We start from the raw sequence: 20,000 nt of genomic DNA, 5'->3' as shown, positions 1-20,000 counted from the left end.
AGAGAGAGAGAGAGAGAGAGAGAGAGAGAGAGAGAGAGAGAGAGAGAGAGAGAGAGAGAGAGAGAGAGAGAGAGAGAGAGAAGGAAGAAGAAGCAGGAGAACACAGCCACTAATAATAAGTCAGACAGATAGTGTCTAAATGAGGTTGATGGTGCGGGTTGTGATGAGGCGACACGGGGCGAGGCAAGGCGAGGCGGGAGGAAGGGAGGGAGAGAAAGAGAGGGAGAAGCGGTGCAAGGTTTGAAAGAAAAGTGAGGGAGTGAACCAGCGTAGGGGAGTAAGGAAGAAAGGGAGGGAGGGAGGGAGGGATAGAGGCCACACGCCGCCCGTACCAGCCCGCCCCTGCACGCCACCCTGTCGCCGCCGCTGCCGTGTGCGCTCTGTCCCCGCCGCACCTGCCACTCCGCGTCCCGAGGCCCAGCGTGTGCACAGGGCGGAGCCTACACGCTCACTCCGCCTTTTTGGCCCCGGCGCTGCCCCTGGGAACGCGAGCCCCGCCTCTAGAGGCCGCTATTGGCTGGAGGCGGAGCTACGGGGCGCTGGGGCGGGGCCAACGGGAGCCCCAGGACCCGCCGCCAGAGCCCCCCTCGCGCCGCTGGCGGGCCACACGTTGACTGTGAGGCAGTGCACCCACACGCGGCCCGGACTGGCGGTGTTCTCAGTGGTGGCTTCCCCAGTGAACCTTACACACGCACACGCACGCGGGATTAACGTGGATACTTGTGGTGTTGAGTGTTGTTAGTGGGCGAGAGCAGGACCGCTGCGCCCTGCACCAGAATGTCAACAGCCATGGAGGTGAGTAGCTCCTCACGCCTCAGCCGCCTCCCAGGTGTCACCGCCACAACAGGTGTCGCACGTGGCGCCCACACACCTCCTGTTGTCCTCCCGGCGCCCTTTCGTCACGGATACTCGATGGATGGACTCGTAAGCGTGCCTCGTGGTGTGGCGGTGCCGGGTGTCTGTGTCTCTGCCACTCGGGAAGGCAGAAAAGAAACACCTTGAAACAAAACTCCCGAAAAGTCAAACAACACGGGACAAACAGCCTCACCCTCCCCTTGTGCCTGGAAGCCTCGCCGCACCTCGCTCTGCCTCAATCCCAGCGGTCGATAATAAGCCACTTCATCTCAGCTCCTCACGACGCACCCGGCATCCAAACCCTGACATCGATGGAAGTGTAAATCAACAGACGTCCCCCTGTCACCTCAACACACACGTTGACACACACTCCCCGCAGCCAGGCGAGGAGACGGCTGTCACACAAACACTCACATCGATACACAACCACAGCTGAAAACGTGTCGCAAAACTCCAACACTAGCACACATAAACCCTCCATCTTGACACGCCAAGCTATTCTCAGCGACACGGTTACCGACAGCGCCGATACGTCCCTCAGATCAGACAATAAACTTGCCCCGGACGCACCACGCGACGTGCGAGTGAAAAACGTGCTCCACTTACAAGACGTGACAGTCGCGGCATTCATAGTAATGTTCTCTCGGCAAAGGAATTCGCCTTGAGGTGGTGCACACTTTCTCACGTCCATGCGGTTGTAATCTAATTCGCTGGAATACGGAGCGTTTATGCAACACATCGCGAGGTGATACACTCCACGCAACACACGTAACACAGGAACATGGGACAACAACACCAAAACACCACCAAACACACAACACCAACAGTAGGAAACCGTAACACATACACAGCGTCACGTCACATACCAACACACGCAGGATCTAACCGCCACTGAACGTAACACAAAACCATGTAAGATACACAACAACTAAAAACGGCAAAGAATGAATGATAAAATGAAAAAAAATAAAAGAAAAGAAAAGCAAAATAGAACCAAAATCCCGTGTCCAGCAAATCCCCAGGGGCCGGTGGAGGCACGTGTCACACCTTGCGGCCTCAGGTGTGTACAGATATCCCCGAGGCTCCCCTGGGGATAAGTGCAGGCGGCGGGTGGAATGCTGGAGCGGCCTCGGGGGAGCTTAACGGGGAAGGGACGCTCATAAGACCCCAGGGAAGGGCGGGGGTGTTGAGGTAAATAAGAGAGGGTGGGGTTGCCTGCTGGGGTACGCGCCTGCCCCTTGGATGATGCCTTGGTACACTCTCTCTCTCTCTCTCTCTCTCTTGTATATTTCATCGTATTTTCCCACACGAAGTCTTCCAGATGCCCTCATTAAAGGCAAATAAATCTAATATTCTCTCTCTCTCTCTCTCTCTCTCTCTCTCTCTCTCTCTCTCTCTCTCTCTGCCTGTCAGTCTTACGTAAACACATTCATTCACGCACGTACAAGGCAAAAAAAAAAAAAAAAAAGGCAAGACTCTCAGACACCAACTCGTCTTCACATTCACACGCCATAACAGAGATGCGTCGAGCCCAAAAGGTCACCCAGCCAGGCTTTCGTCACCCCGTCAGCAGCAAGGCGTGCGGGGCGTGAGTCTTCCATTGACCTTGGCTAATGCACAGTAAGGTTCGCATTCAGAAACGCTTTGCTCTCTCACCACTTCTATTTTCAAAGGCCACAGAGATGATTAGCGGGGTTTACAAGAGTGTTTCTACAGCTGATAATGTGGGAATCTTGTTACTCTGTCTCTAGAACCGTAAAAACACCTTAAAAAATTCGTGTAAATTCAAATAAAGACTTGAAATAGTGAAGATGAAGAATAGAAGTGTTTGAGAATACGGGTCTAATACACTTCACTCCTTCAAACGTATACTCGTGAATACAACAGATATAATTTACAATATGTTTACATTTTATATGAAGGTCAAGTGTAGCTCTATTTATTTACTCTTTTTTCTGCTTGATTTCGTTTCGTGTGTCTTCTGTCTGCCTAATATTCCCGTAATTTTAATATTGTGTTGTTAAAAAGTGTAATTCTCTAAGGCATCGATGAAAAACAGCGAGAATACTGAAAATATCTACGGTTTTTCGTATATGACTAGAAAATAATGATATAGTGCTCTCTCTCTCTCTCTCTCTCTCTACATTTCCCCCTACCTTTTAGCTTTCACTCACTCGTTATTCTAATCACCCTCTGCTGTTTCTCTCCACAAGACGCATCCATCACAACACCTCTGCTTCCTGCTGCTGCCCCGTCATTACGAAACATTCCTCTCTCTCTTACATAACCAGGAAAATATCAGGCATTCGTCTTGACCACAATAAATACTCGTCTTGATCTTAACCACCTTGATCTGACTTACTTTCTCCCCCAAGTCGGTTTATTTACGATCAAAAACTATGTGATTTATATTTCCGTCTTCAAATACTCGTTCCCCTTGCTTCTGTTTACGATTAAATGAACAAGTGACAGTCTAAATGCTCCAGTTTCACTATTGACAGGATTCCCTTCTTAGCGGTTCTAATCCCACAAAAATGACATCTAGGGGCATTGGAATCTATTATCTAGTATGGGATTACAGTCACGTAAGCCACTGCCTGTTTCTATTAAGCATGCAGTGAAATTAACATATCCAGGTATCATAGCATCATCACGTATCGTATCATCATATCACTGCATCTTTCTATCCACGTAAATGCAGTAACGTCCACATAGTTATTCTTATAAATCCATCTTTAACTGATGGATGAGAAGCTAATCCACACATCCATTCACGCTGCACTATCCTCACAAATCAAAATAATCTACTTACTTAACATAAATTCACACAAGAGCAGGGATATTCACACCTCATTAATATCCACACAGGTGTTCATGTCACACTATACCTACACAGATCCACATTCCCACTTCACCCATCCATCTATCCACACAAGCCAATAGTTCCTTCTAATACACATCCACCCACGTTTTACCTATGAGGACTGGCAACCAAATGGACCTTTTCTTAATTTTTTGTTGTTGGTCGGTTATCATATCCCCTCTTGCATAAAAAGGCACAGTAAATAGACTTAATCCACTTAAATCCACACGATCACATAATATCTATCCACAAGTCCACTCCAGCCTTTCATGTCAGTTCTGTTCACAATTCTATCACCACATCGTCACCAGATCAGGATTGGTTACGTTCAGAACAGTTGCGAAGTGAATCTCTATCTCTCACTCACTTCCTCTCTCTTCTCTCTGTTACCGGCAACCTGAGTTCTCCTGGGCCCTTCCTCCGTCATTACCCGCCGTTCTCTGCCATTACCTGTGTCATTTGTCACGTCCTCTCGTGTTCCCCGGGGATGAGCACCAGTGACTTGTTATTTACGGTCATTTATCTGTTTTCTAATATGTAAATTCCTGCACACATGGACACGAGTCACGGAAACCTTAAATTCTAATTCTCCTTCTTAGTTCATCTTACGTAAAATCACGTGGTTTCCTCAAATATACACTTGATTGAGGTATGAATGCATAAATCCCCAAAACCTAAAATTTCTGTGAGTTTTCCGTCTTAGTTTCCTAAAAAAAAAATCTTTAACCCCTTCAGTACTAGGACGCGTTTTTATCTTGATTTTTGGGTATGATTAGACGATTTTATTAATATTAGGAAGGATCTATGGAGGTCGGAATATTAGTGGCCAGAGTCTATTTTCAATTCTCACATAAGTTTCTGAAGCTGTATGAAATCACAAAATAGTAACCTTAACATCTTCAGCACTAGGATGCATTTTTACCTTGATTTTTTGGCTATGATTAGACGATTTTACTAATATTAGGAAGGAGGTCAGAAGATTAATGGCCAGTCTATTTTTAATTCCCACATAAATTTCTGAAGCTGCATAAAATCACAAAATAGGAACCAGAATGAATATGGAAATGTGTCCTGGTACTGAAAGGGTTACAAAACAAACTCTCTAACACATATATAACTAGGAATCATAAAATAAATCACAGCATCTATTTTTCCACGCATATCCAAGTATGATTATCCAAAACACGTAAGTCCTTGAGTGTAGAGGTAAAATATCCAGCTGAATTCAATCTATTAGTCTAATGTCAGGGTGCACGGTACAAAAACACGATTAGTAAAGGCAGACACGGTACCTGGTCTTCCATTGTACCATTTGTGTGTGGCTGCGAGTTTTTTGTACCCGTGAGAGAGAGAGAGAGAGAGAGAGAGAGAGAGAGAAGGGTCGGTAAATCTGTTTTCTGTACTTAATACTCTCTCTCTCTCTCTCTCTCTCTCTCTCTCTCTCTCTCTCTCTCTCTCTCTCTCTCTCTCTCTCTCTCTCTCTCTCTAGCCCAACACTTCATCCTTTCATCCTTCCTCCTTACTTCCTTTCCTCCTTCCCCTTGCCCTCTCTCTCTCCCTCTCTGCCGCCGCTACACCGTGACCACTCCTTCCCGCCTCGTTACCTGTGGGGGTTACTTGTGGCGCCTCTGGGATGTGTCACCCACGCAGACCAATCCCTGACCACTCACACGGAGGTTTTGGGGGAGTTTGTTCCGCAGGGGCGCTTTTGGTTCCTCTTGTGTTTATGGCTCGTGCGGAAGTGTGTGTGTGTGTGTGTGTGTGTGTGTGTGTGTGTGTGTGTGTGTGTGTGTGTGTGTGTGTGTGTGTGTGTGTGTGTGTGTGTGTGATGTATTTGTATTACGTCTGTTTCTTTCTCTTTCTCTTTCTCTCTCTCTCTCTCTCTCTCTCTCTCATTAACACTTAACACATTACTACTCGCTAACTCTCAGACGAATATCAACAAAGCGACAACCAACATCGCCACCTGACAAGAGACAGAGACAGAGAGAGAGAGAGAGAGAGAGAGAGAGAGAGAGAGAGAGAGAGAGAGAGAGAGAGAGAGAGAGAAGAGTGATACATACTTTCAACCTTCAGTAAAAACACCAAGGGCGATACTCAGCAAACACAAGGACCCCTCAAAGCACATAAGTAAACAAGGGTATTTTCTTAGCTAATACAGTCCAGGTGGTGGTGGTGGTGGTGGTGGTTATTACAGTCAACACAGCTCGATCTTCCTAATCCAAAGGGGAATTCAACCTCATCTTAGATCCCGTTTAGTAAGCAGTGGTGATGCTCTGTTGACGGGAGGCTGCGAGGAGGAGGAGGAGGAGGAGGAGGAGGAGTCATTGATCTGCGGAGGGGGACGGAGAGGTTAGCGAGAGAAGAGATAGCGAGACTCCTCAGTTTTGGTGGTTCCTCACACACACACACACACACTATTACTACTACTACTACTACTACTACTACTACTACTACTACTACTACTACTACTACTACTCTACTGCTACTAATAATAATACTAATACTAATATTTATAGTAATAACAATACAACTTCTACTACTATTACTATTTATTCTACTACTATTACTATTTCTACTACTACTACTACTACTACTACTACTACTACTACTACTACTACTACTACTACTACTACAACTACTACTTAACCCTTACAGTCACAAAGCCGCCACAAACCTTCCCAAACCAAATGAACAAGATACAAGCAGCAGTCATTCCTTCCTCGCATTTAAATTCTCCGTTTCTTGCGCCCCGTGATTACAAAACGACGGCAAAACAACGAGCGCTTCTTTTTTCCCGGTGGAGTGAGCGTCGTGGAGCGTGTCGCGATGTGCCGTGCGCCTCCACAGAGTTCATCTTTCATCGCACGATTAGGAACGCACGAACACCTGTATACTCGGCTTAATTACTTCATATGCTGCATTTCTACTTGGATCTTCGTCTCCTTTCACCTCTCCACGCTCTTCCTTAGCCAAACCTAACCAAGAAATATCTCTATTCACTTTTTTTTTTATTTCCTTCATGTGATGCACTTCTATCCTGGATCTTTGTTTCCTGTCACCTCTCAACGTTCTTCCTTAACCTAAGCTAACAAAAAGTATCTAAATTCATACTTTTTTTATAATTTTCATCATATTCTACACTTCTACCTTCAATTTTTGTCTCCGTTCACCTCCTTAACCTAAACTAACAGAAAAGTATAAATTCACGACACTTTTTTTGGAACTCTCTGCCTGTGTCTGCATTTCCAACTTCTTATGACTTGACTTCATTTAAGAGAGAGGCTTCAAGCTAGATACTTACCTCTGTCGTTTGGCTCACTCCTTAAGCTCTGTAAGGGGACTGGTGCCTGAGTGAGCCTTTTTTTTATTTTCTTTTTGTTGCCCTTAGTCAGTCTTTCCTTCTTACATTGAAAAAAATCTCTTTCATATGCTCAACTTCTACCTTGGGTCTTCGTCTCTCACCTCTCCACACTCTCCCTTACCTACACTCACAGAAAACTACCTCTTAAAATCTTCAGTACTGGGACGCAATTTTACCACGCGTTCAGGTATGATTAGATGATTTCATTTACATCAGGAGAGGCTTATGGAGGTCAGAAGATTAATGGCCAGAGTCTTCACTATTCTAATGACGACATAAGTTACTGAAGCTGTATAGAATCACCAAATAGTAAGCAGAATAGATATGAAAACACGTCTTGCTATTGAAGGGGTTAAAATTCATGATACTTTTACTTCAATTTTCATATGCAACACTTCTCCCTTGGATCTTCTTCTCCCTTCACCTCCTTAACCTAACGGAAAAATATCTCTAAATTCACGTCAGTTTTATTTTAATCTCCTTCATATGCTATACTTTTCCCTTGAATCTTTGTCTCCCTTCACCTCACCACACATTTCCTTAACCTAACCTAACAGAAAAGTATCGCTAAAATTAATGACACTTTTCTAACACAAGAAATTGAAAAAACGTCTCTGAATATTCTAAAACATAAACGAGAAATTATCTTTAAATGTTACGAAGCTTTTCTATACGCTAATACAGTACAGTTTGTATTTAGCCCCTTCAGCACTGAGACGCATATTTACTACGAGTTTTGGGTGTGATTAGACGATTTTAGTGATATTAGGAAGGATCTATGGAGGGCAGAAGATCAATGGCCACAGTCTTCAGTATCTTAATCACCAACATAAGTTTCTGAAGCTGTTTAAATCACCAAATAGTAAGGAGAATGAATATGAAAGCTTGTCATGGTACTGTAGCGGTTAAGGAAGCAAAATATGACCTTCACAGACCTTTCCTTCACCTAACACAACCCAAGATGACGTTTAAATATTACTAAGCTTTCTCAACGTAACATAAGCAAGGACATTATAACGCTTAAATATTGAAGCTTGAGTTGATGTAGAATATTTGGGTAGAGAAAGCAATCTTACACACTCAACATTCACACTTCAAATTAAAACATCCTTACATACACTGAAATTTCCCTTTAACCTGGTAAGTTTAAAGCGACCGTGGCTATTTTGGGAACGAAAAAAGGTACAACCACAACACCCATAAAAAAAAAAAAGGACGAAAAGGAAAGAAAAAAAAAAAGTAAACCGCATTTCATAATTAGCGCAAACCTTTTCTCTTTTTTTTTTCATCTCCCTCTCTTTCCACCGCGTAAATTGACAGACGTGCGAGTGTTTACAAAATATCCCGCCATTTTTGCAGCTTCGTTCTTTGCCTTACTTTTTTTTCCTTTACCCTCGAACGCTTAAACTTCCTCTTAGCGTTCAGGCTTGTATTCACCACGACTGTTTATCAAAGGCCACAGGGATCATCAGCCGGGTTCTGAAGAGCGATTCGCCATTTAGTAGTATAGAAATCTTGTTAGTCTGTCTCTAGAATCGCAGGAACACATGTATAGAATCAATGTTTCTCCTACTAGAGCCTTTTGAAAACAGTGATGGTGCTGTTAGAAGTGTTTCAGAGGCACAGCGCACGTATTAGTAAACCAGAGCTGCTAATAATGTTCGTGGGGGTTTGAGAAGGGAAAGAAGAAAGAGAAGAGAAGGTTGGGAGTAGGAAGAATAGTGAGGAGGCAGAAAGGAGGAGAATAAGGAAGCGTAGATGAGAAAAAACAAGATTAGAGAGAGAGAGAGAGAGAGAGAGAGAGAGAGAGAGAGAGAGAGAGAGAGAGAGAGAGAGAGAGAGTCATAACAAGGAGGAATATGACGCAAGAGAGAGAAAAATGAAAGAAAGACAGAAAGGCGAGGAAGAGAGAGAGAGAGAGAGAGAGAGAGAGAGAGAGAGAGAGAGAGAGAGAGAGAGAGAGAGAGAGAGAGAGAGAGAGAGAGAGAGAGAGAGAGGGAAGAGGGCAGGAAGTGAGGGAAATAGGGCTTGCGTTGAACGTCGATGTTTAAATTGGTGTTCTATCGACTCTCTCTCTCTCTCTCTCTCTCTCTCTCTCTCTCTCTCTCTCTCTCTCCGTCGGGCTTACTTTGCAAGCCCTCAGGTGTGTAATGAGGAAAGGCACAGGTTGATACGGTAACTAGGTGGTGGTGGTGGTGGTGGTGATGGTAGTGGTGGTGGTGGTTTAGAAATTCTTATTCGTTGTGGTGATGAAGGTTGTTGTGGTAGTTTCTTAAGGATATTATGTTGTTGTTGTTGTTGTTGTTGTTGTTGTTGTTGTTGTTGTTAGTGATGGTGATTGTTACTAACTGTTCCAAGGTAGACTTAAATAACACGCACTACACCATCACCATCATCATCATCCTCACCACCACCACCACCACCACCACCACTACTCTCACCATTACAAGAGAACGACACAACCACACTTGACCAGCTCCACAAAATCATCCTTTACTGACGAAACAAAAACATGAACCACTAAAATACAAAGTGCACACGGGAAGAAATTTTAGCATATTAACCTCTTCAGTACTGGGAAGCATTTTTATCACATGTTTTGGATATAATTAGACGATTTTATTGACATTAGGAAGGGTCTATGGAGGTCAGAAGATCAATGGCCTCAGTCTTCACTATTTTGATTCCCCATAAGTTTCTAAATCTGTGTAAAATCACCAAATAGTTAGCAGAATGAATATGGAAATGCGTCAAGGTACTGGAGTTAATGTAAAAATGTATAGATAGATGGAAATAGGTGAACAGATCCTTGGCTTCGGTTCAGAATGTCTCGAAACACTATGAGGAAGATGAATAAGCAATACCAGTACCACCACCACCACCACCACCACCACCTTCCACTTTCTCGCCGCCAGCGTCGCCGCCAGAGCTTCCCCATGCGTGCCTCGTACTCAAAGCGTGCCGGTAACCTGTCCGCGCCCGGCAAACAGGTAAACCAACAGGTGCATCAGTGCGGGATCGGCCTTAGAGAGGGATTAGGTGAACAACACGTGGAGTTAATGAGATGAACGTGTTTATTGTCACAGGAGAAGGATTTTAACTAGGAAAATATGTGGCTGGTTATTAGTTATTAGTTCAACCTCACCTAATTATTACCATATCATACCTTACCTTATCTAACAATACCTAACCTTACTTAACATTGCCTTTCCTATCCTACCATTACATTACCTTATCTAACCTAACCTAACCTAACTTAAACTCTTGCTAAACCCAACCTAACCAAATCTAACCTTATTTAACCTACCCTGTCCTTACCATGCCTCATCTCCCCTCGCCATGCCTTACCTAACGCATTCATACCTAAAATGAAGTGAGCGAAATCCTGTCCCTTTTGAGTGGGAGAGGAAAGAGTAGTGATAGCGGGATTAGCTTCACGTGGGAGTTGGTGGGATTGTATTGATGTCCAGCCTGAAAGTAAGTGATGGGATGAAGTGGTGACGTGGATTTATTTCTTACCATGGGGGAAGTGATTGAGGCAGTTACGAGAGCATGGGAGTGGAAAAAATAGAAGGAAATCGTGTGTTTTATATGGGAGACGTATATTTTTACCACTCTACACGAGATATGAGTGTAATAAGTGCATGGGAGACGCTCTTAGTGGGAGAAAACAGGTAACGAGGCTGATCTTCCTATGGCTTTCTATGGGAGGAGGCGTGAGTGCGGCGGCGGTCACGCATGATGGATGGGCTGGTCTGGGAGGGCATCTCTGTGGTACTTAAGCCTGAGGGTATGAAGGGCAAGGCTGCGGGAAGGGCGGCTTAGGCTTAGGACTCTTAGGGTGCTTGGCTGTGGCTGTTTACCTGTTAGATTTGGATTAAGATACTCTCGCCCTCCGTCAGTTTTGTGGCGGGGCAGGTGAGGGCTGGCTTATCTAATATTATCTGCGGCTAAATGCACTAAGGGTGAGCCGAACCTTCAGGCTGTTTTCCAAGTTATCGTTAGTAAGAATAGAAGTGAAAGACCTTGTTCTACCACTCCTTCACCGCACCTGCCGCCGCTACTGTAACCCCACCACGTGTATAGGCCTACCGGTACCCTGCAGCTACTCTGGTGTTGTGGTGTAACGGTGTGGTGTAGGAGTGGGACAGTAACAATTCGTAATCCCAGAAATAATACATGAGTTAGATACGTAGATACTTCAGTTTGGTATGCAGTGAATTGTGGGTAAAATGGGTGTTCTGAAGCTGGCCTGGTGTTGTGGTGTGGTGTTGAGGTGTGGTCTAGCAATGGGACTAACAATACTCTCCCAAAAATTATATATGTTGGTTAGTAATGCATAAATAATTCAGTTCGATAGGCAGTGAATTGTGGGTAAAATGGATGTTCTGCAGCTGTCCTGGTGTTGTGTGGTGTACCGGTGTGGTGTAGCAGTGGGACTAACAATACTCAATCCCAAAAATTATATGTGGGGTTAGTAATGCATAAGTAATTTAGTTTGATAGGCAGTGAATTGTAGCTATAAAAAGGAAGAAGTGAGATGAGCAGTGTATAGAAACCAGTACCGTGTTCTCGTATTGGGTTATTTACACCACTTACTGATGAATCAATGTTAACCTTATCGATCCAACAAGCTGAATCACCATTAGTTTGTGTAGCCATCTATCTACACCTTAAGGAAATGCATCGCCATAAAACCACACTGACCACTAACAAAAATACAAAAAAAAAAACATGGAAATTCGCAGTTTTTAAGAGAGAAAGCAGACCAACAAACTTCCTTAACTTTACAACGAAACGACACCACACTTAACCCTCCCATCGCTTCGTAAACCATCCCGTGAACCACTTCGTAAACCATCAAATTGTCACTTTACTTTGACACGGAGTCGGGCCAGTCACTGTGTCTCAAGCGGCGGCAACTCCCAGGCAACACTCGTGCAACTTATCCCTTCCTCCCAGGCTGCTCGTGTCCGTCTACTCTCTTAACCTGTTTGCCGGGGAGCAGACGAGCGGATGAGGTGTAAGTCATCGATCTAGTAACCTTTGAGAGCTGATGCCTTTAGGAGCGTCAGGAAGAAGAGCCGCCGCTTCTCTCACTCCTCCTCTTCCTACTCCTGCTGAAATGAATACCTAAACTCGTCAAATTGTCTCCGTAATGACAGAACGTTTCGAGGAGTGACTAAGGTGGTCTGTCCCGCTGTTGCCGACCGTGTGTGTGTGTGTGTGTTAGTATATATTTGCATCTTCATTTTTTTTTTTTTTTTTTGTCATCGTAATAGCCTGTGTGGGTCTGACCAAGATTGTGTGTGTGTGTGTGTGTGTGTGTGTGTGTGTGTGTGTGTGTGTGTGTGTGTGTTGAAGTGGGCTGCCTCGTCACTGTCGCGCCCTGTGTTGACGGCCGCCCTTCCCACACTGTCAGCCTTCCATCCATCCTCCACCCTCCTTCCCGCTCCTCCACTTCCTCCACCCTGAGCAGCAGCACGACAGCCACTGACCCGCCTCTCTCTCTGTCTTGCCAGGAACGTGTGGGCGGGCACCCGTCGAGCCTGGGACCAATCACGAGCATCGGGGGCGTGGGTGGTACCGCCTCCTTCGCTTCCACGCCCAGAATACACACGCCCACCACCGACTTCCAGCCACCGTACTTCCCCCCACCTTACCTGGGCACAGAGAACCAGATGACGGTAAGTACCACCCCTTTTCACCCCTATGCACCCCGACTCACCCCTGCACCTATTCACCCCTTCACCCGCAGCACCCCGCCAGCCACTCAGCCGGCGGGAGGGGAGCGGCGGGACCACTCAAGTGACACAATGCACATCAAGGGAACATAAACACGCGACACGCCACCACACACTTCATACACTTCCTCCAACGTGACCCTGGCGAGTATTGGCTACCTGGCTACCTGGCTACCTGATTACCTGGGCACCGCGGGAGTACAAGTCATAGTGAGGATAGAAGCAAATGGATACTCGGCCACAGGAAGCAATGGAGTAATGGCTGGAGGAGTGGCTGGCTGGGATTCGAACCGTGGCCATACTTGAAAGTCAACTGTCAGACTGAGAGAGACGCTTAGTGACTCCGCTACACACACACACACACACACACACACACACACACACACACACACCAGGCCATGTGTACGTGTGTGTGCGTGTGCGTGGAGCATCCTTAGTGTACGTGGTGGGAAGCAATTAACAGGTGACGTGTATTAATGACGAGGCCAGACCAGTGTAATCTGTGCTGCCTCTCATCAAAGCACCGCCCTAATGACTTGGGATTAATCGGCCTAACTTACCTGGTTAATTAGAAACAGAAGCGTCCTGTCAAATGCCACAGTTCAGGTAAGGCCAGGTAAGTCTCCAGCAAGGTCCACAATATTCTCCGCCAAGGAACGGTGGGAAAATTAAATACGGTGTCGAATTTAGATTTTTTTTTTAACGACACTGGAAATTAAAGTAGAGAAAACGTACATGGGGTTTAATATCACACACTTGAATATGTTCCTTGCTTCCCACCGTCATTATTGTTATTACTTCTGTTATTGTAGTTGAAATGTCTTGTTTCTTTTTTTTTTTTATTCCATTTTTGTTGCGTTTTCTCGTTTATTTCTTTTGTCTGTTGTCGCTTCGTTCTTCCTACCCTCTCCCTCTCTCCCTCTCCCTCTCTCTTTCATCACAGCCTGTCTCTGGCCTACAGTCACCCACACCCTCCCTTCACACCCTTTCAAAGCCTCTCACAGCGCATCCTTTTCCTCTCACTTTAAATCTCTCTCTCTCTCTCTCTCTCTCTCTCTCTCTCTCTCTCTCTCTCTCTCTCTGCAAGCGTTTTTCTTCATTTCTCTAACTCTTTCGTATCTAAACACTTCCATAACACTGTATCTCTCTCCACTTTTCAGTACAAACATTCTCTCTCTCTCTCTCTCTCTCTCTCTCTCTCTCTCTCTCTCTCTCTCTCTCTCTCTCTCTCTCTCTCCGCAAGCGTCTTTCTTCATTTCTCTAACTCTTTCGTATCTAAACACTACCATAACATTGCATCCCTCTTCAATTTCCAGTACAGACATTAAATCACACTGTGTACTCCACTTGCCTGCCTGTTGTTGTTCCCCCACCTGTGTCCTCACCTCCCCTATTCACCTGGAAGTAATTAATAGGTGTGCACTCTCCTATGTCACCCTGTCTGAGTGTTAGTGTATGAATATATGGGTGGGAATTTAAGAGCGAAGCAACAGGGATTGTATATGTTACCTCGTAGTGTCTAGCTTTGTTAATTAACTTCTATTACCTTCAACACTCGCCTCCCTGTTATTTCTAGCTCGTATTTTTCCGTCTCTTGTTCCTGTGAGGTTTTCATTTGCTCTAATCTTCCTTCTGTTCGGTGTTAGTCTACCTTTCATGTTATATTCTGGTTTTCCTTGTATTTCGAAGTATTGTGGAGTTCTATCGCTCAATTTGCACTTTTTGTTCTAAATGTATTTAATGAAATCCTGCTGTCTACTGAATCCTGTGTGTCTTCTAATTAATTTCCAGGATCCTTCTATTATTTCTTTCAAAACATCAGAGCTATTTTGTCGCTTCAGTGTACTTTTAATTCGTCTCTAAGTTTTATCATCTTTCCCTCTGATTACACTAATATTCCCTCTATCACTTCTATATTCCTTCAATTTCACTCCACTAATTCCTGTTGTCTTGTCTGCGATGTTCTATTCTCACTCATTTCAAGTTGCTCCTATGTTTCTGTCTAATATTTCGGTGCAGTTAAGCCCAAAATTCACCTTACTGTTTAATTTTCAGTCCACTTCCTTTAAAACTGGCGTCTCTTTCTTGTTCGGCGCAGATTCATGAAAGTTGCCGCAAAGATTCATTTCCTCGTCTTCCTCTTCCGCTGTGTCCTGTCTCTAGATTAGCACTGAATGTAGAAGCAGACACTACATTTTTATTTCTCTCCTCCTCCTCCTCCTCGTTTTCCTCCTCCTTCTTCTTCTCCTCCTCCTCCTCCTCCTCCTCCTCCTCCTCCTCCTCCTCCTCCTCCTCCTCCTCCTCCTCCTCCTCCTCTTTGTTTTTCTCTCCAGGTTTTAACACTACAAAAGCAGACGATTCTCTTTCCTTCCTCTTTTCTCTCAGTTCTTCTTTTTCCTCCTTTTTGTATCATTGAATCAGGACAAACTAGTTATTTTTTTCATTATTTTCGTTTTCTTTTCCTCATTCTCTTTTTTCTTTGTTTACTTTCCTTCTCTTCCACCTTCCCGTCTTGTCTCTCCCACCTTCTCTTCATCTTCTCTTCTACCTTCTAATCCACCACCTCCTCTCTTCCTCTACCTCTTCATCCACCCCCTTTCATTTCCACCCTCTCATCCAGCTCCTCACTCACCTTCACCTCCATCTTCCCAACCAAACATATGACCTAAGCGTTGCGGCACCAAGAATCACCACTGACTCTCCTTTCTCCTCCTTTATAGACGCACCACCCGGCAGCAGATCCCTACCAGCTGCACTCCCTCCCTGCCAACTACACCACGTACACCTCGGCGACGCTGCAGAACCGACATGAGGTACCAAGGAGGGAAGATCCGCTCCATGTCGTAAGTAGGGAAGATCGCTTAGGGGTAGGGAGGGAGATAGGTAGCTGGGGTGTGTAGGCAGGTAGATAGGAGAATGAATGTGTTAGTTGGAGTTGAAATAGGTGATAGGGAAGGAGTGATAGGGAGGGAAAATCGGTAAAAATGATGTAACAGTGCTTTACAAGGCGGGAAATTCAGGAAAGTTGTTGTTATTGTAAAATACGAAGTTAATTAGGTGTGTAGGTAATATGCTAACAGGATGAAGAAAAGCGCGGGAAGCAAGGAAATTTGAACAAGTATCTAACTGCAATGTAAAATGAAATACTTAATGAACGATATTGTAGTGAATGAAATACCTAACATAATGTCTATTGATGTGATGAGAGGATGAAGATGATGAAGAGAGAAAGAGAAAAAGAAACAGGGAAGTAGGAAAAATTGTAAAATAAAAACGAGATAGCTGAATATAGAACCAAGTTAATTCATTCATAAAGATTTATTAGAATGAAACCCGAAAATAGGAATTGTCTAAGAAATATGAAAGAGTGAAGGGAAAGGTTGTGAAGAGGAGGAAGACAAATAAAGCTGATAAAAAAAAACACGATAAACTAGAAAAAAAATCAAGGTTCTGGTGTAATAGAGATAGGAAAAACAAACCAAGGAAAAAGGGAAAGAGAAAATCAGGGAAAGAAAAGGGAAACTATAGCTACTAAATGATAGATAGGGTGGAGAATTGAGAGGGGTGGAAAGTAGAAGGGAAAGTAAGATGGAAGAGTGGAGGGAAAATAGGGCGGAAAGGAGGGCGGGAAAGACGTTAGGAAGGGAAAGTTATGGTAGAAAAACTGTCAAATGATTGGAAAAGAAGATAAATATTGTGATTAGGAGGTTAGGATTGATAGAAATAGATGAGTGTGTGACTTGTGTTTGTGTGACAGAGGGAAACCAAACAGAACTGCAAACACACACACACACACACACACACACACACACACACACACACACACACACACACACACAACGCAAACCAAAAAAACACAACACAAACACGAAAACAAACCCAAAAAACACCAAAAAAAAAAAAACAAGACTAAGAAAAACATTAAAACTAACAAACCAACACAAAAGAATGAAAAAGAAAACGAGAAACACAAAGATCACCCCTTCACCAAAACCTCAAAGCTACACAAACACACACCAAACCCAGCCGAGAGGAAGAACAAGTGTACTGACGGGAGAACCTTCTGCGGGCGGGGGTCTTACAGAGTGGACAGGTGGGACTCTATGACAGAAGCTACGCCGGAGTGGACAGAGCTGGTGCTGTGCTCATGGGCGCCGCCAGACACGAAGATATAATTCTCAGCAACACTATCCACCCACATGCTATTGAAGAACCTGTGAGTAAGATATCTAGCCTTTCCCGCAGCCACGACAGCGGTTCTTGTGTCGTGGGGCTTTTGTGCAGTTCTGGTGGCTGATCCGCTAGTTGTACGGTGACATTTTGATGTGTTCTGTAGCGTTAAATCAATCGAGTGCTAATTTATCCGGCAGCGAAGTCAATCAGTAGGCATTTAATCAATCTGTACTTTTATGTTCCACTTATGAGTCGTGTTGGCGGTAAAGTCAATGCTGTTTTTAATCTGTCACTCATTTCGCTCGTAATTCTCGTCACACGCACACTCATTTGGTTTGATAATGCCTCGTCTTTGTGGTGACTTGGAAAAAATACTAAGAACTGCACAAAAGTCAAGGATTTCATGTATTTTCTGTGTTTCGATGTTATTTCCATGTGTTTTGTGTGGCAGATGCTCGTGTTTCCATCATGAAAGTGTTCTTGTTCCTCTTTGCACCTCCAGAACGATTAAAACACACAGCAACGCAAGGAAAATATAGAACAGTGAACTTGATGCTCGTGTCTCCATCATGAAAGTGCTCTTGTTCTTCTTTTCACCTCCAGTACGATTAAAACACACTGCAACGCAAGGAAAATAATTAATAGGAAACTTGAAACTCTCTTGTGTACTTTATTGTAGAAATGTCTCGGATTCGCACCAAATTTCAGTTAGAAGTAAATAAAATATAAAAGATGAACTAATTTGAGGATGTAAAAATAGGAAGATGTGAACAAGAAAGTAATTATACACCGTACTTGACGTAAAAACACAAGGGAACGATAGAAAATAACTTCATTACACCAAACTTCTAAACTGCAAAATTTTAAACGCCGAAATCAAATCATTAACTCGCGCGAGGAAAAAAAAAATTATACTCGAGAATATAAATTTAATGGAATCGCACTAAATTTCTTTCATTCTGGACTGAACTATTAAGACGCAGACAACGAGTTAGACAAAATATAAAAACTAAACAGACCGAGTAGAGAAAAACACGACAGATAACACACTCTCCACATTATAAAAGAAATCAAAACGTATATTTTCCACCAAACTGAACGAAATCATTAAAAATTCCACTTCCAAGATTAACAACAAGGAAATGTCAATAAGAAAGCAACGAAATAAAGAGAAATGTACGAAATATTTAAAGTGAACGAAACTTTGAAAATTTTACTCAAATAGATAAAAACGAAAAAATAATTAGAAAAGGATAGCAAAATGAGAAAAAATTGTACAAAATATGAACCAAATTGAACGAAACTTTCAAAAAATGCTAACCTCGAAATAGACGAAAAAAAAAAAAAAAAAACGAAATGAGAAAAACTACAAAATATCTACTCAACTAAACCGAACTTAAAAATTCCACTCGTAAAATAAAAAAAAAACGAAAAACTTAAGAAAAACAAACGAAATAAAAAAAACTACAAAACACTAAAGCGAACACAACTTAAAAATCACTCGTAAAATAGACAAACACTTAACAAAAACACAAAAGCAAATAAAAAACCACAAAATATCTGAAATGAAACTTAAAAATCCAACGAACGAAAGAGACGCAAGAAAAACTAACCTCGATTACAAAAAAGGGGAAAAAAATACATAATCGCCAGGAAATGCAGCCGTAGCGCCGTTGGGAATGCGGAGAAGGGAAGACCAACACACGGACTCCCATCCCCTATAGACGGGCATGACCTTTGAGTCCCGTGGCGCAGGATACATAAGGAGAGGAAAAAAAGGCTATAAATTCCCTCTGAGTTCTTGCCACCGAAAACAGAAGCTTCTTAATTACAGGTTCACTTTATCGGAGGGGATGGAATGTTGAGTCCGATCGCTTTCCTTGATCTTCACCGCTCCGTTCTAAGTGGATTAACCTTCCCCTTGACTCCTGGCCGCCCTCTTCGCCTCCTGCAGTAGCGAGGCCTTACTCAGAGCAATTAAATGTGCTCTTATAGGTCTTAACTCATGATAGGGAGCAGTGAGGTAGATTTTAAGTGTTTTTTTTTTTTTTTTTTGCATTTCTTCTTATCCTCGTTCTTCTCCTTCGCCTTTTGTTCCGTCTCCTCCTCGTTCTCCTTTTCTTCCTCTTCCTTCTCATCCTCCTCCTTCTCATCGTCTTCCTTCTCCTCTTCATCATCTTCCTCCTCATCTTACTCTTTCTTCTCCTCTTCATCTTCTTCCTCCTCATCTTTCTCTTCCTTCTCCTCTTCCTTTTCTTCCTTCTCTTCTTTTTCCTTATTTTATTCTTATTTTTATTTTCTTCATCTTTTCTTCTTCTTCTTCTTCTTCTTCTTCTTCTTCTTCTTCTTCTTCTTCTTCTTCTTCTCCTTCTTCTTCTTCTTCTTCTCAATTATCAGACTTAAATTTGCTTATCGTGATACATTATGACAGAGGGCAATAGAATATATTTTTTTATTTCCATTGTTCCACACCTCACCACCTTCGCCTTCTGCTTTATAGGTACAAGGCTCGTATTCTGAAACGCTTTGCTCTCTCACCTTCACTTCTTTCCAAACACTGCAGTTAAAGACTCGTGTTTTTAGGAGTATTTCCATATTTCTGGTGATGGATTGGTAAGATTTCTAGTTTATCAAAATGAGGAACTGTCTTGAAAACCTCTAGTTGTCTCTGTGGCCTTAGAAAATTGTCGAAAGGTGTCACTGATTTCCAAAGGCTGCAGTTGAAGATACTCGTGTTTTTAAGAGTATTTCCATAGTTCTGGTGATGGATTGGTAAGATTTCTAGTTTATTAAAAGGAGAAACTGTCTTGAAAATTGCCGTAGTGAAAAGGGAAGGCATTTCTGAACACGGGCGTCTTAAATGGTCGTACTTGTGTTTGTTCTTGTAAGGCTTGAATCGTGAGTGAGCTGCGGAATACGTTGTTTGTTCTTGCTAATCATCACTGCATCGCCAGCAACGCCTTCTGCAGTAGGGTCGACTCTTACTGAAGGATTCGACGTA

At 43.5% G+C, this 20,000-nt stretch overlaps 1 protein-coding gene across 10 annotated transcripts in view; it reads left to right on the top strand.

Moving 5' to 3' along the window:
* Window positions 1-20,000, top strand: part of LOC123507584 (transcription factor AP-2-alpha-like) — a 211,590-nt gene that overhangs the window by 93,496 nt on the left and 98,094 nt on the right. For 2 of the 10 annotated variants that reach the window (XM_045260570.1, XM_045260568.1), the window contains exons 1-4: window positions 9,940-10,072; window positions 12,605-12,769; window positions 15,547-15,669; window positions 16,896-17,042. In XM_045260570.1, coding sequence (XP_045116505.1) covers window positions 10,019-10,072; window positions 12,605-12,769; window positions 15,547-15,669; window positions 16,896-17,042 — 489 coding nt within the window. In that variant the 5' untranslated portion in view covers window positions 9,940-10,018. Of the gene's footprint in view, window positions 1-597; window positions 796-9,937; window positions 10,073-11,947; window positions 12,106-12,132; window positions 12,270-12,604; window positions 12,770-15,546; window positions 15,670-16,895; window positions 17,043-20,000 lie in introns of those variants that run through there. The other 8 variants (XM_045260571.1, XM_045260569.1, XM_045260572.1 and 5 more) reach the window with 7 other exon arrangements.

The sequence above is a fragment of the Portunus trituberculatus genome, chromosome 22 (genome assembly GCF_017591435.1).
Source record: "Portunus trituberculatus isolate SZX2019 chromosome 22, ASM1759143v1, whole genome shotgun sequence".
NCBI classification, from domain to species: Eukaryota; Metazoa; Arthropoda; class Malacostraca; order Decapoda; family Portunidae; genus Portunus; species Portunus trituberculatus.
Note: the sequence above shows the minus strand (reverse complement) of the source record. Positions and strands in the feature narration are given on the sequence as shown.